The sequence below is a fragment of the Orbicella franksi genome, chromosome 10, assembly GCF_964199315.1.
Source record: "Orbicella franksi chromosome 10, jaOrbFran1.1, whole genome shotgun sequence".
NCBI classification, from domain to species: Eukaryota; Metazoa; Cnidaria; class Anthozoa; order Scleractinia; family Merulinidae; genus Orbicella; species Orbicella franksi.
This window is the reverse complement of record NC_138154.1, coordinates 4,031,781-4,056,139: the sequence shown is the minus strand read 5'-3', so window position 1 is coordinate 4,056,139 and position 24,359 is coordinate 4,031,781. Positions and strand designations below refer to the sequence as shown.

Genomic DNA, 24,359 nt, shown 5'->3' with positions numbered 1-24,359 from the left:
TATTTTAATTTAAATCCTCATTACGCTATGCATAGATTTTGTTTCATTTCTAAAAGGTCAGATTTTGAGAGAATTTCTAAATATTGAAAACTTCGCAATTTTCTGAACAAAGCATGATTTCGAAAAAGGAATGCATAGCTATGTTTCCAACGTTGACTTTAATCAAAATTCGTCGAAAAGGGCTGGAAAAGGGCTGGAAATGAAAAACCGCGTTTCCTTTAGCATTTAAAGAAACCGGAAGTGCGCCCGATATATATTGGAAGTTACCCTATCAGCGCGTGCGCAATTTACACTACCAGCACACTTCGGTAAGATCAAACAAAGCCACACGGAGTTAGTTTTCTCTTTCTATTGTTCTTGTTTTTCTGTCTTTCTCTTATTTTGTCTTTGCTTGTACTTTTTTTTACTTTACATTTTGTGAAACACAAAGAAAAACCTCTAAAATGTAAGCGAATTTGCAAGTTAATGAGTTGTTTTTATTTTCCGCGCTCAGGCTGACGTAAGTTACCGGAAGTGAAATTTCACCTCCTTAGCAACGCGCGCGAGCGCGCGCATGAATCTGTTAATGGGCCCTTAACGGTGTGTAATCTTTATTTAAGGACGGTGCCTACTTTTGTTAGTCCGCACACGTTCTGCGCATCACGCAAGGCAAACACCGCGGCAAAACGTATGCGCATGCGTCAACTTCAGCATTTCCGGTTTGCCCGTGTTGTTCGGTGGTTCAGATTAATTTTGCTGTTCGCCTCGCGGTGTTTAAGCTTGTTGTTGTGAATCAGCAGCCACAGATAAAAGAAGAAAGGACCACAAATACAAAAAAGGTATGTAGACAATAACTTGTTGCAATTACTGGTCCTGGAAATGTTCGTTGGACCCTTTAGGAAATGCTCCGCAGTGGCCGTCATTACTGATTAGTAAGCCTTTTGTCAGTTCGTGTTGTACATACATACATTTATTTGATAAGTAGGTTTTAAAAGTATGCAACTGTACAGCTGATGTGGACCTACTACTACTAAGTCTGGATAAGGAAAACAGAAAAATACTAAAAATAGTGTACAATAATGGTTAAAAAGAGGGATCAAATAATTTAAAAATGTCTAAAGTTAGGGTTCTTCTTATTTATGCCTGTTTTTTTTTTTTCAACTTGTTGAGCCGATCATGAGAAGCTCACTTAAAACTCAGGCTACATGTAATAGTCAAGCACCTGCATGAAAATACAAATTTTCGGTTTGGAAATAAATTTCAATTTTACTTTCAGAATTTCATGATTACAACAGCAGCAAGATTGTCTTCTTTGGTGAGCCATTCTAAATAAAATGCCAGAGAACTTTGAGGTACCATTGGATTTTCATTCAGGATGGATAGGTCAAAGGAGTCTTCAAGTTGTACAGTACCAGTAATAAGAGGCAGAACACCATTACAGAACTGTGTAGTAACTCAATCATTTGAAACAATAAATTTATTAAAATTTAAAATCATTTCAGTGACTTATATGATTTTCTATGTTACAATAACATGTTTCCTTTATGTGCCACTGTTTTGCTAGCCTATCCATATGTACACAAAAAGACTGTTCAACTAACCGGACAAGTTTTTAATTCACAGTATTTTAAAGTTATGGCTTTCAGATTTTAAACTACCGTACTTTAAACTCACTTGAAGTACATTTGAAATCTGAAGGTTTACAAACATTGGCTGCTCCCTGAGGAGCCTGCTTTTTTGACCATCCACATCCCTTCGGCTTGTGCTGAAACCTCAAATTCTTCCAGAATTGATAACATCTCAGAATGCCCCATGTTGCTGGATAAATAATCCCTCTTCTCTTTGAAGTGTATTTGTTTTCTGAGATCTATAAAAAGAATGGCATTGTTGCAAGTTAGTTCACTGGAACTACTTTTATGTCCTTACCTTTCAAGGGGTTAAATGTGAAGAAAGGTAAAACATCCAGTAATTTTACTTCATTATATAACAGAACTGACATTTATATTGGGGTAAAGCTGTGTCTGCTGTTCTCGTTAAGAAACATGCAATAATTAATTAAACAGACTTTTTAAACTGAGTGGCCTTATGGTCTTCCAAGGAGACCTGTATTTTAAATACAGATAAGAATAAAACAGGGCAAAGTACGTGAAATGTGCTATTGTGCACAACAAAACAAGAGTTCTTTTTTCCTCAAATAGACGGTGTTCTTCACTCAATCTTGGATCTTCCCAGAGAATAGACTGCAAAATGACATTGAAAAGACCAGTTGCAGTTTTGTCAGCAAACTCTTTCATCTGTCCAGGAGCATACAGTGGCACAGCATCACTGCTTTCATAATGATGTTACAATGATATTTAAAATTTTCCGATCAGCTGGTCAAATGAATTTTCTGAAATTAATAGAAAAAGTAAATATCTATTTTACTTATTTAAATAAATTATTGAAATAATTTTATTTATTAAATTTAAATATTTGATTCTCTGCTTGTGTCAATCACTGTCATGTGTTGGTCTTAACACATCCTCTTACTTATTGGATTGCACAAATGCAATACCTTTATCAGAAATATAATCTTGAAATGGTGTCTGTTACCCTTACCGGTCACCTAAACAACATGTTATTTTGACTGTTACCTAAGTCACTAGTCAATATTCAAACAAAAGTAATTATCAGTTTTCCAAATCATTGAAAGGATGAGACTTGAATAGTTTGTGGCAACTCTGACGCAGCATTTTTTTCTTGGCCAAGAGACTCCTCTAAGATAACTCTTCCAAATCATTGCCATAATAATTGAGAAGTCCTCTAAATCCTTCTCATTAGTGCTTATGACTTCAACTGAATGATAAAATTTATGATATTGTCATTGACCATGTGCAATACATGTAAATAATGATAATCTGTTTGAATGAGTTTTGGTCAGATGGTGTTATTATAGTGTCCCATGGATTATCATGATGTCAAACAATTATCCTTCAAAATACTTGTATCTTGTATGTCTTGTATCTTTACATTTCAGGTAAGTGATACTAACCTGATAGTTGAGTTAAGTCATGGATTGCTGTTGTCATCTTGTTACAAACTGCTTTATCCATTGTAAATTCACAATAGCAATTTATTTTTACCACCCCAAATGATGTTTGTATTTGTATTTCTGCCATGGACGTTTGCTGGCTTTTTGGGTACTGCAGGTCTTTTCCACAAGCCTCTTCTAGAAATTTAAGTCTTTAGAACAGCAATTGGAAATGGTTCTGAACTATTTGGAGGCGTTCACTACTGCTATGTTGCTGCTTTAAGTTCTTGTGTAGTCCTAAAATTGGTAAATTGCAAGATCTAAATAAAAAATTAAAAAAAAAAAAAAAGAAATAAACATATTAGTGATGAGTTTGTTTGTATCCAGATACTGAAAATGGATGTCCAAAAAGCATATCCCCCCACTAATGAAAAATGGAGTAGGTAAATTTTTAGTGAAATTTTTCATGAAGTGGGTGCTCATAGGGTTCCTGGACACCCTTCTAACTGAATCCTCGGTGTGGAGACAACATTGCAGTACTACTGAATTTCAATAAGTATATGTGAAAATGACATTAATTTTAGACGATATTATTGGTGCAATTTTATGGGTTTGGTCTTAGGAAAAATAGGTTTGTCAAGTGGCATAAAGTTCTTGTTTTGCTGTCTTTAAAATTATTATTTTTCTTTAAATTCGTTTGGCAATTAATTTTTCAAAATAATATTTCCCAGCTTCTGTGCTACCTTTTTCTTTACACAATATACCAATTTTAGACTGAACTGCCTGAGGTGGCTTTTTGCTACCTGCACCCCAACAATTAATTTTAGTGAAGCAATTGACCGTACTGTACTGTAGTCAAGAAGAGTAAAATAAAAATGTGAGGTACATTAAATGCAAATAACACTCCAACATCAGTACTGCGAGATAATTTTATAGGTACCTTTTGAAGTTTGTCATCTGAGGTCTGTTTATTTCCATCTTAGTGAAGAACCATACATGCGTAAGACTTGGATCATTTAACACGAAATATAATTAAATTTATAATGAATTTTTTTTGGTATCATGTCTATTTTGCCCCAAATTTTACAAAATTTGATACAAACAACTTGTTTATTGTTGCAACAAAAATCTTTGAAAGAGTATGCTTTCCTTTTCCTTAATTTCATTTAATTTGCTGGTAAGGAGATTCCGAAAATCCTTGCAGCAATCCAAGGCAGTGCGAACCTGCGTGTCAATTATAATTAACCGATGTCTAATTAACTGACCTGCCAGTAGTTCGTAACACCGGCGGCTTCTAGTCAGGATGCGAGGTAAACCTTGTTTCTTCGTCCACTCTGGTACAGTATTTGTAGCACCACCTTGCACCTGGCTTATACCCATGACATGTTGCTCCTATGGCATCCAGGACTGCAAAAAGTCTCGTAGGAATCCGCTGTTTCCTAACGCCTCGCGAATGGTTTTCTCTAGGAACCAAACATCTGTTGTTGCTCGTCCGTATTTCGTCCCAGTGAACACGGCAAACTGTTGAGCCCACTTGAGTTCGGCAGCTCTGGTTAAATCTTCAGACAGAAAATATTTTTTGCCGGCACATTTACGGCTGCTTTTGTTGGCTTTCCCACATTTTTCTGCGAAGGAACCGCATAACCAAACCAACGCAACAAGGAGAACTACGTAAAAAAAAAAATGCTCTTGTCGAGCACGAACGCGTCCGAAATTCTCTCATATTTTGTTGTTGGTGCAAACACCAAACCCCAGGGTGCAAGCGCTTGAAACTTAAATGAAAAATAAACTTTTCAACGAGACAAACCTTTCCCCTACTTTCTTTTGCTATCTCTTACTTTTTGTTTTCAAACTTCGCGGTACGAGATTTTATCTCGTTTACATTGGATTTTAATACGTAATCGGAAATGCGTAATTTACCGGAAGCTCAAATTTGTACTCATGAGCAGTGCGTTTTACCGCGGTGTTCGCAAGGCATGGTTTAAGCGCCACGCGCGCGCTGGGTTGACATGACGCAATTAACTACGCTGCCAAGTACACGACTAAATTGAAAGCAAAATTTTCCTACTGTGACCAAATCAAGTTTAATGAACCTGTACTTAACCAGGAACACCAGAACAGCAGCATATCGCTAACCGCTAACCGGTAACGTCTTCCAGCTGAGAAAGTAGCTGTTATCTGTCGAAAATTACTCTGAAATCCAACTGTAAACTTGTACCTGCAGATGGCGTAGTGCGCGCGCAAAACAAGTGCGAGATACGCAAATGTTTTACTTACTGGGGAGGTGACAGGAAAAATTGTAACGGGCACCGTAAAACGTTTCAAAAAGGATCAATAACTTTAAAAAACGGGTGGTTACCCCTATATTTTATGTCATGAAATAAAAGTGGCAAACCTATTCAGCACGTGATTAGTTTCGGGTTGTGAGCAAAAGATATTTAGACCGTATTTTAGCTGAAACAGAGGAAGGCTGAGAGAGACGCAAAAAGTGCTGTTGCAACGATTTTGTTATTAAAAACATACCAAAAATGATTTTTTATGTTACCATTTACCATGTAGTTTTCAGATCTTTATAACTGCGTTTGCTTTTCTGTATGATTAGGCTAATTCTAAAGAAAGCTGTGACGAAATATCCTCTCCTTCCATTCTCAGAAAAATGCTGATGTCAGCATTTTCGTTGAGATTCAAGGCTAATTATCTCGAGAAAATGCGTGGCTACCCCCTTTTTTCTTTGTGGATTCCAATAGCCCTTGCAAAGATCTACTTTTTCCGCCTGGCCCTAACCTGGCGCAAAAACCTTTGTATTTAGTAGGTCCCGTCCTTAATGACGACAGACATGTTTTGGGTTTCTTAACGCCTAAACATTTTTCCGAAGCACCATCCCTTCCAAAACGAAAAACCAAACAATTTTGAGGCATATACGAACCTCCGATAATTCTCTCTCTATAATAATCCCTTCCCAAAACAAGCCAGCCAAAGATATCAACCCAGGGCTTATTATCAGAATATTGCGGTCGGGTAATGCATTTCTAGCTTTCTAGCTTGGTTCACTGTATCTCGGTTATCAGCGTTAGTATGAAGACTGTGAATCTACTACAATTCAATCACGAATGCCGTTCTCTTATTGGCTATTCCGTTGTAGATAGTGAGTAGCCTAGCAGTGTGTGGTTGTTACAAAATGGCAGCTGCTTCTCTGCGTTTTCCAAGTGTCTAGGAAGTGGATTTAGATAATTTAATTATACCAAAACAGTTAGATTATTCGGCGCTCTCAATTTCCAAGAATGTTGCGTCCGCGTCAGCTATCACGCGAAAGAAATCTCTATTTCATAAGTAATAATTGTTGATTATAATTCATCACAAAATTATCCTTTGTCATCATTGGCTAAAAGTGATCACGTGGTATGATCTCGCCAAGAAAGCAAGCCCACGGGCGAGAGTCCACTCGGCGAAATAGCCCATGAATTGCAGCTTTCTCTACAGGTTGTTTTAGATGAATTTAAAAAGAATTTACCCTTCCATGTAGACCCATATAGATTGTAGTTAGAAAATAGCACGAAGATTTAGCTTTTACGCTGCAAACGTCGTTACAAAAAGCGGCCAGGCGGGCAGAGGTTTCAAGATTGTGGGTAAAAGCTAGGTTTTTATTTCTCTTTTTCCACGTTTTTGCAAGTCAACGGTTGACACCAACAATTGTTTGCACGCGTATAAGTTAAATCTCAACCAAAGAGGATACCTTGCTGGAAAGTACAAAAGCCTCCGTTCTATAGCCGTTGGAAATTCCGGTAAATAAATTCTTGTCGTTTTCAGTTTTGAGGCATGCCGCTACGGGAAAACTTAGTTTTGAACAATATATTGTCACAATAGAGTGTTTATGTCCCGGGTCTATGGACGGATAGTTACCCCAGAAATTCTACAGCTATTTTCCAAGAAAACAACATATAACACCTCCAACTCGTTCTTGGGCTAATATTTTCTTTGTTTAAATAGAATATCAGCCTATAGGCTTTCGGCAGAAACTCTCTATGGCGAAAGTTCTTTTAAAAAAAAGCTTGAAACAGCAGATTTGGTGAGAAGTCTGCTGCAGAGAAACAAGAAATAATGGACAACGCCATCCCTGTTAACTTAATTAGCACTTCCTTTAAGTTTGTTACCTTATATTTGGTTCTTGTCCTTTTATACCTCAGCCACCTTCAGCGATTCTGAGAAAGACAACAGCTGCGTGAACGAGTATAAAACTCTTGCTTCGTTTGACCTCCATAAGTCGTATAATTTTCAGTATCGTTATTTCCCGTAAACCTTCCTCAGTCGTCACAATTTTCCGAAATACAGTCGACCTTAGAGAAAATTGCGCCAGAAATATTTCGGAAAGGAAATTCTGCGCTGCTCTCTTTCCGCATGTTTCATTCAACTCAAAAAGTGTACAGTGCGCGGCAAATTTTCCCGCCTTTTCATACCATCCGTTACTTCGTTTAGATCAAACTGAAATGTCCTCATGATCCATTTGACTGATGAATCCGCTCGCCCTTGTCATCCTTGGAGACCCAGGGGCAGTCAGTTGGGGCGTGCTGCCAGGGAAAGTCGAAAAGATGGGGTAAAAATAGGCGAAGAATCGACCTTCCTTCGTCCCCACTGACTGCCCCTGGGTTTTCGAAAATGGCCCTTCTTGGATACGAGCACTGATGTCGGCGCTACTCACCTCGGCCTCGCCTCTTTTGTTATAATTTCTTCTTGGAATAATTGATATAATTGTTATACAAGGTCCCAACAGCTTCCTATTGTCCTACGAATTCAACCCTCACTCGCAAGGGTATTCTCATCCCCGCCAGGGGGTCCAGGGGCCAGAGCTGTAGGACAGAAGTTGATCTAGCCTCGTTCGCAAGCACCGTTGAGGGCCTGGGAACTAGATCCCATGAGACCTTTCGTTTTCTTTCTTTAGTTGAATGTTTGTTGTGAACATGGGAGGAAGCGAGGAGAATTGACTTCGATGAGGGCTTAAATCTCCACAAAATGAGACTGCAGTTCGTCTAGAGGTTTTACAATGACTTTCATCTTCTAGCAATTTCAAGGTAAGTATTTCAACGACGGTATAGGAAAATTTACAAGGTGGCAGTTTGATAATCTCTAACTGCGGCTATATCACGTTACCAATACGTGATCTTGTAATGAGGTTCCTTCGACCAAGATGTTTAATTCACTCGTCGATATAACGACCAAACTCTGTATGTAAATATACTGAACTATACGAACGTAATATTTTTTTTACATGACCGATTTATTTCGTTTCGACCTTCATTTGTCTGATCGAGGTGTTTGTGAGATATAGTGCTTACTAAAATAGTGCTTACTAAGCTTATATAACACGACTCATGTCTATAAATGGGTCGGCTGTTAGCCATGTTACGGTTTTACCATCTTTGTCTTAAGTTTTAGTTGCACTGAATGTAATTTATCAAACTGAAATTCTGCAGGGATCGATACCTCGCCGCGGAAGTGAATTATGCATGATAGCTATTCATAATAAACTATTCCCCGAGGAATATACTTCCGGTTTCGCTTTCTATTCGTCATCAAAGCAACTATTAAACAGTGCAACGCTGAGACCAGTAAGGATTAACATTGCTTGCAGACGTTAGTTGTCTAACAATCAGATGTGTATAAGTAAGAATGAGGTAGCTGAAGAAGTATTGTTGGGCATCAGAACATTGTACAAGTAGCTAAATTTCTTTGTCAATGTTATCCTACACTCCTTTAGAGTCTGACCTCTAGATAAGTCCTTGCAAGCATTTGCTGGCAAATGTAGGATGAAATGTATGGAGTTGTCTTCAGATTCTAGGGCACATTTTAGTGGCCAATACGTTGAGGAATATATATCTGCTGTTAATCATGTAGTTGTGTTTTGATTTTTTGTCATTTTGTCTACAGATAGGTTCTTGTGTTGTCTCTTCATTAAAATGCGTGGAATATTCGTAGAGTGGGGTCACATTCCTTTGCATACAGCCACCTCTCTTTACTTTACAGACTGAGGTGTTGCTGAAATCATATCATAGGAAAATCATACCAGGGATTTAAAATACCGGGTCAGCTTTAAATATGAAAACAACAGTTAATACTGATTTATATGTCAACATGATGGAATGTATTATTTTGTAGACCGAGGGAGATGGTGTGCAAATAGAAAATGGGTAGTGTTCTCTGTAAGCACCGTTGACTGCTATTTCAGAACGCGCTGACTACTCGTGAGATAAATATCATTTTTCAAGATAAAAAAAATTTAAATGAGAAACAATCTTAAAGTTTTACAAGTTTTCTATACCTTTTCATTACCTCTCCAGGCTGAAAAAATTTGGGTTACAACTTGGAAACAAAACAAAAATTGCGAACGAGCAAACTACTCTTGCCGTATTTAAGGTCAGCGGCTTATATCTCATATAAGGCTACATGTAGATCACTTAAAAATACCCTTCTTGTTGCCAAGGAAAACCATGTGATAAACTTCTAGTTATGGTGTTCAGTAAAGTAAATTTCTAAGGATATAGTGACTTTGGCATCAACTAAATGCTTCATATATATGTGTTTGATAACAACCTAAATGATAGGTCCTGTTTTTTGCTTGGATTTCTGAAAATGTTCAGTGCTGCATACTACAGATCATTCTCTGTCCACCTCAAATGTTCGGGAGAACCCTGAATGGGATTCTTTTGAACTTTCCCCTTAAAAGCCAGTGGCAGTGGGAATTTAAAGTGTCATCACCATATCAATGACACATCATCCACATTTTGTACAATTTACAGCATGGCCTAGTGGTTAGAGAGCTGGATTTATAATCCAGAGGTCCCAAGTTCAAATCCTCCTGCCTGTTAGTGGGTTGGATTTGTGTTTGGTGGTCGTGCATTTAACTCTTCCATGTCTTGTATATAGCCAACTGGTCAGTCTCCAATCAGTTGGGATTTTTATTAAGGTTTTAGTTCTATTGACAATATTTGTTTATCAACCTATAGTGTCCCCAGTTAGCACAGCAACTTGTTAAATACCATGACACTGTGAAAGTGATTTATTTTTAAGTATTTATTTGTAGTTGTTTTCACTCTATAAAGTGGCTTGTATGGACACGATAAAAAAGTATTCACAAAGAAACAAAAAACAAACAAAAAAAGAAATATAAACGTATAGTGATAGGGAAGCCATCTTCACATACAATTGCGTTCTTGGTCCCAGAGCTCTCATCTTTTGCAGATGTCTGACAGCAACAGGAGCTCTGAGGAATCGTATGACAGAGCTTTTTCTTATTTGGACGTCAGTTTAAACAATGAAAACATTTTTGGTCAGTCAATATTTTACGTTCCTAAAGTCAAACACTCGTGCAAAGTTTCTTCAGGCTATTGAATGTCTGATTTCTATGCAATTCAAAGATTGTTCTTGTATTTGTATTCTGTACTGTTATCAGATGTTTCTGTGTTTGTAGGTAACACAAAAAAGTTTTAGAGGAAATCTTCCCCCTTAAATAACAATATTTAGGTATGTTTAAACAGAGTTTACAAACAGAAAATCATCCAAATACAGCCCCTACAGTTGCATAAGTTGATTGTAATTTGCATAAAATGTTCAATACATGTCTAGTCAGTACATGTAATGGCTGAATGACTTTTAATTATTTATTATTTGAATGGAATAATTGTTCTTAAGCAGTGAACAACAAAATTTGATCACTTAAGTTTCACTGATATTGGAATTTATTGTAATTTGATTCTCTAGATTTTTAGTTCTCTGCGTTTATAGTTTTATACGATCAATTATTGTCCATTTTTAGTTTTAATGTTTAGAATATACTAGGGCTGTGGATTACCTTTAAACTAGCTGATTAGCTAAGCGTAAACCCCATGTTAAATAAAGTATCATATTGTAATCAGACATGCTTAGCAATTATGACTGTAAAGGTACTGTAAACAAACTAAAGCTTCAATAACTGACTTCTTCCCAACTTTTGAATGAAATACTTCAGCTTCCATAATGCAAAAGTATCAATGCAAGAGCTGTTTTGGCTGTGCAATGAGGCTGAGTACATGCAATGTAAAGTCAACATAGCCAACTTTTGGCTATGCTTGAACAGATTTCTCTAAAAAAGGCAAGAAAGTGAAGGTTCAGGGTTCGGAATGATGCAATTAAATCAAATCTTTGGAATTTGAGAAGTAATGCTCGTTTTGATTATGTCGAAAGATTTGTCCAAAACTTTTTCCACATGTTGGCACTAAAGCAGAAAACCATGCTTCATTGCTCTGAATTTTGGAAGTAGAGTGTTATGTAAATTCCAGAATGTTCAGAACGCCTGCCAGTGCATGCTTCACAACACCTTTCTGTTCTTTGCACCAATTTAAATTTTCTGTTGAAATGTACAGTGCTTTCCGAAAATTACACAAATGAATATGTTCTTTTTAGTAATGTTAAGTTCAGCTTGATGTCAAAATAAAGTTTTTATCATGACTTTTTCTAAGTTGTTTTTTCTTTTCAAATTAGTGGGCTTCAACTGTAAATTGTAATTGGCCTCCATTCCCTTTGAAAGAAAAAGTTTCATATCTTTTCTTTTATCTTAATCCAATTTCTCTTGAAAAATAACATTCTAGCATCAGGTAATTCTACTTGGCTGCAGAATTTGATCAATTTGAAATTTTTCAATTCCTGTTAAGATCTTTTTTAAAATCCTTATTAGCTTCCTCTCAATTCAATTCAGTTGAATTCAGTTTAATTCTGCAGTGGTATTTTATATAATTGAACCAGTTCTTTTTAACCTAAGTGAAGAACAAATTCATATGCATTTATGTTCAACAATGAAATAATAACCTGTTACTAATCGAACCTCAAGGGCCGTAACAGGGCTTATCGGCCCGAGGTTGTGGCAGTACAGAGCTTGCAGCACTTGGTCCTAAATAAATGACTGAGGGTCAATATTCCTCAGTACGGCTCAAGCAAGCTAGGTTAGCAAGTAGTTTATTATATGACATTGGTAGCGTCTTCCAGGTATTCAGTTAGTTGGGGAGAAGCGTGGCAAGGGAAAGCTTTCTCTGGCTGCGCTTCTCTCATATTTTGTCCCTCACTGTTTTGCAGACTGCACCACAACTAACAGGATACCTGGAAGAGGCTATGACACTAGAGCCAAAAATTACATGCCTTATGACTGTTTCCTTGAAACAGTTTGTATGGCAAAATCCTGACCAAGAAAGAACCAATCAGAATGCACAAATGTATCTCAAGATTATCATGCCACAAAATAAAAGCTGTTATTTTTTTCTGCTGCATCTGATCGATTGAAGCCAACAAAGTGCCAATTCCATGTTTTGGAGCAGGAAACTGCAAATTTCATTGTAGCTTCTGGGGACATGGCTTCCAGATTTACTTTTTTATGAATCTTTCAAGTTTCAAATTGGAATTTTGTAATGTACGATGTTTGGCCAGTCATAGACCAGAAAAAATATTTTGGTTTGTTAATTTACGTTAACAAACATGGTGGACAAAAGTGACATGGTGGACAAAGGAAGTTTTTTTTTATGGTAGTTAAAAAAAAGCAAAAAGTTTATATCCTTTCAGGATTCAAGTGTTCAACCCTAAAACGTTCAACATGGCTGTCACAACGTATTGATTTTTTATCCCCTTTTCCATTTATAATACTTTTGCTGGTCATTTCTTCACTGACGCTGGCTCAGATAATTATGGAAGTTCTCACACATGATGTAATCTTGAATAATGAGTAACTTTGCTTTTAGACTGAAGAAGACATTAAGCAGAGACCAAACAGCATGGATGAAGAAAGAAGTTTACTGCTGAAACAATATTGTGATTATCACTCAAACAATAATAATAAAATCCCAGAGGAGTCACTTGTGAAGCAATCCCGGGAATTCCTTGCCTCAGCACAGCCTAAAGACAGATTTATAAATTTAGATGTTTATGGAAATCTGCTGAAACGAATTGCAGAAAATCAAAAAAGCAGTCAAGAAAGCATCTTAAAGATAAAGAGTGGATTTAAAAGCTTGGAGCAATATGGTGTTAACTTGTGGAGGTTCCCGTGGCGCAAAGAGTACCATACTATAAAGGTATGTTTTGTCAGAAAATACTCATACTTCTTAGTATTTCTGGTCGTTCTTATGTAGGAATAAGGCACCTTTAAATTGGACAACGAGTTTAAGATTGAGCACAAGTACGATTTTCACATTTCAAACCAGTGTCGTTTCCAGAGCCCTGGCTCTTTATGTTGTTTTAGGTAGAGAGGGTAGTTCATGGGATGAGATGGGTATGTGATGTGATAATATGAAGCCTGAAAAAACTAAAATTGGAAAGTCACACTCGTTTAGTAGTACATGTACTTGTACTCAAATCTTAAGTCCCTTATTAGCAGTGCTCTTTGGTCACGACTTTTATTTTGTTTCTTCTAGTAGCATAAAATTAAAAGTACTCTGGACATTACAACCCATTGTCATCATGGAAAACTACTAGTACTTCTCCTAGGCAAATACCGTAAATCTTCGAATTAGCGCCCGGGGCGCTTATTTCAAATTTAGGATAAGACGGGGGCGCTTATTTGAGGGGGGCGCTTATTTAATTTTTTCCAAATCGTGGCCTGACATGATCATTTTTTTAATACATCATCTGCACGTAAACACCAACATAAGCTGTTTATTGACATAAAAAGCTGATCCTTAAGTTTAAATCGCGGCACTGTTGGTACTTGACGTGTTCAATATGTTCACAAACTGAAAAAATGTACAAATCTAATACTACATGACGAAAACTATACACCCTTTGTTGTCTCATTACTCGTCCACAAAATGGGGGGAGGGGAGGGGGGCGCTTATTTTAAATTTTGGCCGATAGAAGGGGCGCTTATTCGAAGGGGGCGCTTATTCGAGGGGGGGGGGGGGGGCGGGGCGGGGCGGGGCGCAAATTCGAGGATTTACGGTATCTGAAGTTTGTAAACTGTGAGTTTTAAATGTCGGTCTTTTTATGGTTTTGAGTCAAAGGTGAATTTAACCATAACAGTATCTTGAGTTCAATATACGGAAAAGCCAAATGAACAGGAAAGTGGCAAAAGTGATATCCCCCGTAGTTCTCCAACTGCTTTAACAGAGGCGAACCAAAAGTACTTAACGAACGAGGTGTCTAACAATGAGGCCTTGCGAGGCCGTGGTCTAAGAAAATTTATGAGGAGCCCAAAAGGTTCCTACAGGTGACCATGAAATCGTGGGTGCCCAGCACTCTAGCTTATATGAGAAAAGTACTTTTTTTCAAGTCGCCCAAAGGCAAAAGTTAGTCGCCTGTGGCACCCAGGCACTTCTAGAGCACAGCCCTACCATGAGAAGAAAATCACCATCGTTCGTGACGTTGATAAACGTGCTAAGAAACGTCCAGCATACACCGCGAATGCAGTGTTCTGTTTAGCTTTGATGCATCTGTGAAAGTACGAGATATTTTAATTTTAAAAGCCTTCAGAAAACTTGAACTTGAGTGTAAACGTGTAAGTTATAAAGCGAGATCTTTTTTGAGTGGTAAGAAGTAACTATAGTTTACTTCGAAGGTCGCTTAGCAATGGCCCTATGTAAAGTTCCTCAATAGACTGGTCTAATATATGTATTGTTCTTTGTAACTGCTATGAGACATACAGTACATGCCACAAGCCCGTGCCATCTTTCAAACAAAGAAAATACGTTACGAAGTGTACAAGACGTTCTTAGATGACATTCACGGTTTAAATCAGAGTTTCCTAGGTAGAGAGAGATAGGTATTAATCGCTTATCACAAATTCGAAACATAACTGTTTCTATATTTATTCTGTGCAGCCTTCTGTAAACAAGGACTTTTTATTTCTTCTCTGACAGCTTTACACGGCATTTTTTAAGTGGAACATCGAACAGCAACTTCAAGACACAGAGGCAATTTTTGAGATTTTAAAATCTCTTGGCTACACAGTAAGAGGGCAGCAGGAAGTTTCCAATATAGAACCCGACCGAGATCGTGCGATTTGGATGTCAATGGAGCTCTTCCTAGTTCAGGTGGACTTACAAGTGATCAAGGAGATTATAGATCATTTCCCTGAGAACGAATTTACCTTGAAAGATATTGTTAAGGTAAGGTCTGCAACGCGCGACGTAGAGGAAGCTATTACTCGTCTGCAGGGAAAAGCTCCTAAACGACGGAAACGTGAAGAGCCACGGGGAGATGACGTGTTATCTCATCGGCACGGCACAAAACATTCACACGGTGAACGAATTGACTTCACTCCTTCTGTTGTAGACGCCTCTGCTGACCAAACCACAGACAGAAAGCCAAAGCGTTCCGTGTTGTCAAAGATGACAGACGATGCTGCTGCTGACACGGATGATTCTTCTTCTGGGTCTACAGTTAGCAAGAGGAAGCCTTCTGGTGGCGCTCCTACAGAGTACAAAGTGCCATCCGGAAACACTGGCGAGCGCTATTATTTCAGTATCAACGATCCAGAATTAACTGACCAAGATTTATACGGTGTAAGTCCCGAAGGAAGCCAAACGAACGGCGTGACACAGCATAACGTTGATGCTCGTGACAGAACGTTTCCTGAATCTGGGTCATCCTATGCATCAAAACAGCTAAATCATCACGCAGGTCACAGCACGGTTTTCCAAGGTAGATCACCCAATGAGTTAAACCAGCGTAACTTAGATGAACGTTACAGCACTTTTCCTCAACCTGGGTCATTGCATGAGGCAAAACAGCATCACCAAGATCCACGTTACAGGACGGTGCCTCAAACTGGGTCATCGTACCATTCTGACAACACTGAACGAAGCCAGCATTACCATAGAATGCCTCATTCTGGGCGTCCACCTTACCCTGACGGCACTAAGGAGAGAATGGATTCAGCCATGACAACTTCTCACTCAGTATCACATCACGAGACAGTAACACCATTGCCTTCCACCAGTCAGTATTCTGGTGAACGCAATGCTGGATCATTAAGTGATAACCCAAGGCGACATGCTGTGGTCACTCAGAGTAATGCAGTACTTCCATCAAGTAAAGTTTCATCTGATACTAATGGATATCATTCCAAGAGTTCTTCAAGAACGATGGCACGCGTGCATGGGTCTGCTTCTGGGGTTGCCAGGTATGCTAACGTTCAAGACATCAGCAGCTACTCTGGTCAGAAGTTTACATTGAACGAATCGGATAAACGTATGTCCACAAGTGAAAGTGCGAGACGGCATGACGACAGAGATGAAAACTACGGACCAGCTGGCACTTCTTCCTCTGCACTGATGGAGGTGGAACAAACAGAATATTCTCGTGACGGTCGGAATGATGCTACTTCTTTACGCAACGGGATGGCAGAAGGAGTATATGCAAGACCCACTGCTCAATCAGGAGTTACAGATTTAAACTCCACATCAAGTCATCAGTTAAGTTTTGAGCCTAGCGTTCACCAAGCTGGTAAAGAAGCTAAACAGATCAGTAAGGTGTGCAGTGAACACGGGAGGCAACATGGCAGCGATAGTGTCACTAGAGCACAGGAGGCCACGGGATCTAGAGGTATAACCCCAGGAGAAGCAGTGCCAACCAGGTTGCTCTTTCAAACTGAAAAAAATGTCACGAGTCAGACTGCAGAGAAAAGTGAATGGAGGACCTCAGCACAGAGAGAGCGGGCTCAAAATCCAGCGCACAGCTCAAAAAATGAAGGCGACACTGAAGTATCGCACCAGGGGAAGGCGCCTCACACAGATGTGAAACGTGATGATAATGGTAAATGTGATCAGTGTTTGCTGGAGGGTACGATCATTTGCATACACTGTCACAGAATTGTTTGTAGAAAGTGCAGGCAGATCTATGTGACCGATCTTTGCAGTGCGACTAAAGGTGACCATGTGTTTGCGGATTTGAAAGACAACAAACAGAAGTATACTAAATCTGTTGATTCCAGAGCTTCTTCGACCCAGCCTCATACAAACATGAATGGAGGCTCTGTAAACGAAGATAATAATTGGTCTTGTTTCCGATGCACGTTTCTGAATCCTCCTGATCACACAATATGTGTCATGTGTGCCACAACACGTGGGGTCGGCGCTGTGGAACTAACACAGGCTGGAAGTAGAGTCTGTAGGAATTGTACATATCACAACAAGGAGAACGCCACGGTGTGCAGCACTTGTCACAAGACTTTGGACTTGCATCCTCCTGAGACTTCGGTCTAGAACAGTGTGAATGTTGATGGCAATACTACCCCGAACTCCCAAGGGAACTATTAAAAAATGATTTGAGCTTGCGGGGCTTCGAATTAACGGAGTTTATTCATTTTTCGTTATTACACAGAACAGTTTATATAGTACAGTAAAACAGTGCCTGAGTGAAGGTAATTAGACTTTGTTAGGAAAAAAAACTCTGTGGAATATTTTACAATTGTGACAAATAGTAAAGTTCGCGTAGTCTCCAAGACAGTGCTTGGGTACTAATGGAAGACTTTGTTTGCTTTTGTTTGTAATCAAGGACAGGAATTAGATAGCAGGGTTTTTTTTCACGGTAAATTACTGAAACAATACGAGGAAATCCAAGGGAAATGACTTTTTGTTCCCGCTAACGTTAGCCAACTGTAATAATAGGGACTTTAAGACATGGTATGGCTAGGCTGTAGTACGGCGGTAGATAGTGAAGATCACTTCCGGTGACATCATGACGCGCGTACCAGTACGGCTTTCCCGCCGTAACCTTGCTTTGTACTACGGGAGAGTGCTTGGTTTCACGTACTCTTCACTACGTGAGTATAAGCATGCTGTTTACTTCTCATTTTAACGTTCTTTTCACTGTTTGAACAGCCTAGTTTGAAAGTAAAGTTCTCAATCATAAAAATCAGGTCTAAGATCATTGTTTCTTTGTCATTTGTACAGAAAATTTGAACGATTTTAGCACCTACCGCGAGATGATCAATTCAGTCGTATTAGTATCGGGCCGAACAGCCGTTTATAAGAAAGCTTCGTATGTCCTGATCTGAGCTATAATTGTTTATTACTGTTTAAAATGTATTTTATTATAATCGAAAGTTTTGTATTTTCGGGCTTATCACGTAATCGTTATACGAACAACCTGTCCGTGTTGAAATCGAGCTTTTTTATATCAGAGTTTATATTTTGTTTTGTGGTTGGAATTACAGGCGGTTCTATCAAGTTCTAAAAGGCAAATCTGAGTTCTGGGAGGTGTAAGACGGATACAGGAGAAGGAAATCATTGTCATTAATCAAGCCTATTTCGTATGAAAGTAGAATGATCTCTGGTTTCCTTGAAAGTAGTCATTTTTGTAAAGACACGTAGAGACTGCACATACCTTTTCCGTACAACAAAATCTTAATCATTTGAGTTTGGCGGGTACAACACCGTTGTCAGCCTAGTCCCTCACGGCCAAAGTAGCCGTAGTAGCACCTCGCCGTAGCGTATCTTAAAGTCCCTAATAGTAACAGTACCACGGTCTGTACAATATGTTATTTTTTATTGATCAGCGACAATTGTTTTCGTAATCATTGAGTTAAATGTACAATTAGTAGCAAAACGAATGTGATTTGTGCATGAACTTGAAAAGTTATACTCTTTTTTGTTTCGAAAGGACCGTTACGTAATATATCAAATACGAAAGATCGTGTTTGACATTATTTCCAAACACCGAGTAGTGAGTTGAAAATACGACGCACAGCGGAGTATTTTTGACTAACTTTAAGTTGTTTGGTAAAGTGGTCAAACACTGTCTTGAGTGTTTGATATATCTTCTCAACCGAGAATAAACCTAAGGAGAAAGCGGAGAAATAGAACCTAAGAATCTACTGTAATTAAGGTCAGATATCCAAACACTGTCACAGTCGTGATATCCTTTTGTAAACTTAATGAATTATTAATGAGGTTGAGAATTAATTTTTTCAAGGTGTTTCAGAAGGCTTAATCTGAGCAATCTGATAACTGTATAGAGAATTTGCGTCATAATTGTGTGTACTAGTTAGGAGGTTGACAAGTTAACGATTAACAATGATAAAATGGGATTCCGAGTTAGCCTATTTTTTTTTTTTTGTATCTGCATCAATAATTATACAGGTGGCTGTCCCTGTCTATTAACAGCAGTTCTGTAATGTAACATTTGTAAATTTGTAGTTCAGACTGGTAACAGTGTTTCTGTTATGGTTTTAAAAGTAGTTGTAGAAGGAAAAGAATGGAACATTTCGTCTTATCAGAATAAAATGTAGTTCGTGTTTTGTAGAGGAAGGCCGTTTTCGTTCCCGTCAGTGAGGTCACCAAGTCACGTGACAACCATCAAAAGGCTTCTTGAAAACTGCAGTTGTTACTTCTAATACAGCAGGTCATGAAAGTGATTGCTGAATGGTGTACTATTGCTTAACATAAAAGTAAATAATTATAAGAAGAACAAAACTTAGAGTATTCATGAGATCATGCAGCTGTAAAAGGTCCGTTTTAAAATAGCAAGAAGAATAAAGGGTGCGATGTAGAGGGGGGTACCCCTCCTTCTCTAGATAGGTTCATTACGCGTCCACCTGCTAGTCAACTACTTTGGGACGTTTCCCATAACCTTTAAAACTAAGTCGATATCTCCGAACTCCGTGATATTCCATGTTGTTGTTTGCTTTTGTTCCAAACGAAGTCTTGTGCAAAACGCTTAGTAATAAGTAATTGGACCGAGTGGAGTACAATTCAGGGAGTAATGGCGCAGGTAATTTCAAAATCAGACGAGCGCGGCCGATTTGAAAATTACGAGCACGATTTGAATTGTACGACACGGGTGTGATTAATTATTAATCTTATCGACAACAAATTTCTAAATTAAAAAGCATCAGTGGGAACTCCTTTTGAGCATAAAAGTCAGTAACGCTTTCCTGAAGTTTTAAAAACTGTAGGAAACGTTAACAAGGAGGCCAGCGCGAGTAATTGACGTGCAAACCGCGTAGGTGTCCTCAGATATCCAACAGGCGATTTCCATGGTGGGATCATTTGACTACACTACCAGAACCTTTCACTTTTTTCTCACTTTTTCTTCTGCTAATTAGGGCAATTGTCGTTTAAACGCACTTGGCATTCGGAATAGTAATTGGACGGAGTGGAATACAATTCAGGGAGTAATCGCGCGAGTACTCGCGTGATTACTTCCCTAATAATACACATGAAAAAATTACTCGATTCTGATTGGCTATGAGCAGTGCAGTTCAAGTGTAACACCAATGCAAAAAGTGCAACATCAGTGCAAAAAGTGTAACACCAGTGCAAATTACACATCGAAATTCTGGATTATGATTGACTGAAAGACAATAGGAACTTTTCTAAGAAAATGATATCACGTAAAATGATGACGAAAATTTTGTGCTGAAACTTTGAAAAAATTTTTCTCAAATGAGAAAAAATGGCTTCAAGAAAGATCTTCCAGCACTACCTCCGCGCGAGTTTTTTCATGTTTATATTATTAATAAGTAATCATACGGTTTTTGTCGTTCAATTTGGAGTTAATTTGCAATTGTGAGTTTTTCAAAAAGCTGAAATTACACTCGCCTAAGCGGCTCGTGCAATTTCATCTTTTTGAAAAACATCACTCGTGCAAATTAATTCCAAATTGAACTCGAAACCGTATGATTACCTATACAAATAGGCGTGCAGAGAACCAATCACGATCGAGTTTTTTGTTATAGATACGATTGACAGAGAAAGTAGTTTGATTTGCATGATAATAAACACGTCATTCTTACATCACATGTTTTTCACGAAGTCTGCATCAAGCCCGAGGAAGAAGAACAGTTGAATCCCTGTGCTCCACAAGGTGCCAAGCGGAAGCACCTATAGGTTAAGCGTGGCCAAGTGAACGCAGTGATTTTGCACCAAGACTTCTCTGGGTAGACTTGCTAAATATCAGGCCGGGGAAAAGGGTAATTTCGTATTAAAATTTTAACTTGGCACCGGGGTTCAGGAGAATAAAACAAAAGAAATTATTTCTTCCTCATACTTGGTGGAATTTCTTTTCTTTTATTTCTCGGAGCCAAGTTAAAATTTTCAGTGATCGAAATTACCCTATTGTGCTTAGTTCAAACTCCCTGTGTGACGAAGGGAGACCGGACACGTGAAAGTGATGTAAGATTAAACCCAGGCTTCCTACAGTGGATGGCCAAAAGGTAATGATTAATTGCTAAGCGCAGTTGCCGAAAGCTTTTCTGGGTACTTGAGCCTACATAAATACGTCAAGGTGGCCGAACACAGTTTTCGCGCGCGCTGTTGCTAATGCAATTCAGCGCGCGCACAATGATTACAAAAACAGATGCCGTTGATACAGCAATCATTTTATTTGCTCAATTGCTATTTTTCGTCGTAATTGAACGCAGTGTGTTGATGGTTTCAGTCTTTTATTACAGAGGTATGTTTGAAAGGTAACGATGCAAAGAACTCAGCGATTCTCGGATTTTTCTTTGTTATCAAAAGAAAGGTCAAAAGAATCCAGTTAAATGCAACGCATGCGTATTAAGTCGAATGCGGAACAGCTTTCTCGGAAATACGCCTATTTCTCGAGTACCACTCATTAGAATTTCACGAAATTAGGCACGAAAATACGTTAGGAAATAAGTAACTGGAATACCGAAACAAATTTGAACTTTAACAAAGGAAATTCTAGATATTCCAGTGAACCTTCAATAAGGAATAATTATAGTTCTCTCTGTTAAATTATTATCAAAATAGTGTTAACTTGTGAGCATCGTTACAAGCTTGTTGCATGCAAATTACAAAGAAAATCTAACGGCTAAATTTTCTGCAAATAAACAAAAGCAATTTTAAAGGCCTGTTTTTATTTATTCATGTTGCCATGGCAACGGCACATACATGAGCTTAACTATAAATAAAAAAAAACAAAGTTTGTGTTGTCAACTTGCTTGTTGCAATTTTTGGCGACCCAATGATCAAGGGTTTTAGAGAAAAAGGCGAATGAAACACAGGTATCAAACACTGCGTTCAGCCACCTTAAGTCGTGTGCAGTTCCGAGACCTTGAAATATCTTGACATGTCAACCCCACACGCGCTTGCTTGATAGTCGCTATATTCGAAATATTGAGCAGATATGGTAGGTTAAGGCGGAAAATGGCCATGCGGTCGGCTTGTCATCTCTCCTTGACAATTTATCAGGGATATAGTGAACAAGAGACTTAGGATAAAACCAAGTGAAAACTGCTTCAAACGTTGGATTCTTTATTAAAGAACACCCAAAGAGAATGTCAAGAGAAAACAAGATTATTTAATCAGCCAATCAACTGGCTATAGAATAGTAGCAAACTGACGTTGTTATCTATAAAACCTGATAAAGAATCGAAGAATCGATCGCTATCATTATAAAACAACCCAGCATCCCTCATCATTACAAAGTTCATGACTCATTACGTACTGCATGTACCCATAATTTTCTATCTACCAAGTTAATTCTTCATTCTCCAAACGTGAAGCCTGAATCATCCATTTTCCAGCTGCTTTTGTCTCTGTTTCTAAAAGAATTCCTGATGAGAACATTTTCGTTTGAAAAGTGGTTTGGTTTGCAGGAGAAAGTGAAAGTGCAAGTCAAGTTCATTTTCAACAGAATGGTTTTAATCAGGACTCGTTTTGAAATAGAAGCAAACACATCAACACGAAAATGGCGTTGTTCTTCACGTTATGTAGCAGGAAAAAAGCGTGAAAATTCACTATCACACTTTGCAAATAGATCAGTTACAAGACCTGCTTGTAAACTGATATCGACATAATACTTCAGTAACAAAAGAAGATTGCGGAAGACAACCAATATATACTAGTCGACGAATTAAAACAACTGGCACAGAAGTGGGTTTACCGCGAAGGAAAACAAATCCGGCAAAGTGATCCTTGGGTAATCTTCGGACGACATCGGATAATCTTCGGACCACTTCAAGTTATTGCTTTCTACGCGGAACAAAATTTTGGCGCTTAACCGTTTCGCATGCAAGTTCAAAAATGTTAATGATCTCGTCAATGATGTTACTTTTAAGAATTTCACAATCGCTGCTTGTTGACAATTTTCCAATCCTTGTCCGTTTTCTAGGAAGTGTAAAAGTTCAGGAGAAGATTCATCATAACATCCTTCACTTAAACAGGTTAGAGTGTCTACTATGTTCTACCTCGGGCATGTAGATCGGTATAAACCTTGTTCGCTATAGCATGTAAATACGTCACTAATTCAATTTCAAACCGTCAACAGCTTGTACGCCCGATAGCGAGGCTTGAGAAAATAAAACAGTAACATCGGACCGAGGCTCACATGAAAAAACGAAATCAATTCCAGACTTGTTTTTGAAGTTCTTTAAGGTAAAACGGAAGAAAACAAAGCTTTACATTTACTATTCTTTACAAAATTCATTGCATCTGCATCATAGCGAACATAGTTTACAACGGACAAAAATCTGAATCAAAGTTACGCCCAGATTAAACAAGACGTCACCAATTGCTAATAGACTTCATACACTACTGCGTATGAGCACGAACAGTTATCTAAACCTGACTTTCAATGAAAACCTTGTTTGTTTCGTATTCGGAGAACTAAGAAATTTTAAGCTGTTTCGCGGTTTACCTAACTTGCCAGACGAGACAAAAATATATTACAGGAGGAAAAAAAAATCTTCTATCTCTACTATTTTCATAAAGTACAAAATTCAGCGGCAATCGCAACATGTGCCACTACTTCTTCTTATCAAAAGCCGCGAGGAAAGTTAACTATACAAAGGTCCTTAAAATTACAATTTATGTACAGATATCCAAATTTTGCCCTTCACTTTCACTATAAAACAACCCCACAAAAGTCCCTGTTCACAACAGACTGTTTCGCAATAAAATATCACATAAAACTATTTCTTTGTATAAAATATAATTACGGATAAATTCTGTATATTAAGTTAAGTTGACTAGCGTCATTTGCTATCGATATTGTCCAAATACTGTTTGGTGAGTTTTTCCATATCCTCAGGGCTAATGCCGCTCTTTAGCGTCCTTCGAGCTGCAACAAAAACAAAACAATAAGTGAAATGATCAAAAGGCTTTTAACTGGTATAGGATCACCGGCTCTTCCACTGCAGCCTATTCTTTCTATCTGGACTAAATTCCGTTGCAGTCTACTTCAAAGAATTGAGTGGTACGGCTAAACGACTTTCTCTAGTTGGTGAATTCAATTTCCATATTCTCCTATCTTGTCTGTTTGTAAGTGAACTGAAGTTGCAAAGAGAACATAGACATTGATCACTTAACGTGCGAACCCTAGACCCAACCCCTGCCTGCCACTTTAAGACAAAAACCATCTTTCTCCTTTCCCGTCTAAAGAAAATTCATTCCCCGCA

At 38.3% G+C, this 24,359-nt stretch overlaps 4 protein-coding genes across 5 annotated transcripts in view; 2 read left to right on the top strand and 2 right to left on the bottom strand.

Annotated features, from left to right (window-relative positions):
* The window catches only part of LOC145500995 (bifunctional polynucleotide phosphatase/kinase-like), a 116,493-nt gene that overhangs the window by 23,250 nt on the left and 68,884 nt on the right, over positions 1–24,359 (bottom strand). The window lies entirely within an intron of this gene.
* Positions 1–24,359, top strand: part of LOC145500961 (uncharacterized) — a 159,830-nt gene that overhangs the window by 81,335 nt on the left and 54,136 nt on the right. The window lies entirely within an intron of this gene.
* On the top strand, positions 7,329–20,452 carry LOC145500965 (uncharacterized). Its single transcript, XM_081480539.1, has 3 exons — positions 7,329–8,055; positions 12,745–13,074; positions 14,854–20,452. The coding sequence occupies exons 2-3, from the start codon at positions 12,778–12,780 to the stop codon at positions 17,197–17,199; spliced, it is 2,643 nt and encodes an 880-aa protein (XP_081336665.1). The 5' UTR covers positions 7,329–8,055; positions 12,745–12,777; the 3' UTR covers positions 17,200–20,452.
* Positions 22,199–24,359, bottom strand: part of LOC145500949 (FH1/FH2 domain-containing protein 3-like) — a 27,504-nt gene continuing 25,343 nt past the window's right edge. Inside the window, exon 25 of the mRNA XM_081480518.1 lies at positions 22,199–24,022. Coding sequence (XP_081336644.1) covers positions 23,937–24,022 — 86 coding nt within the window. The 3' untranslated portion in view covers positions 22,199–23,936. The remainder of the gene's footprint in view (positions 24,023–24,359) is intronic.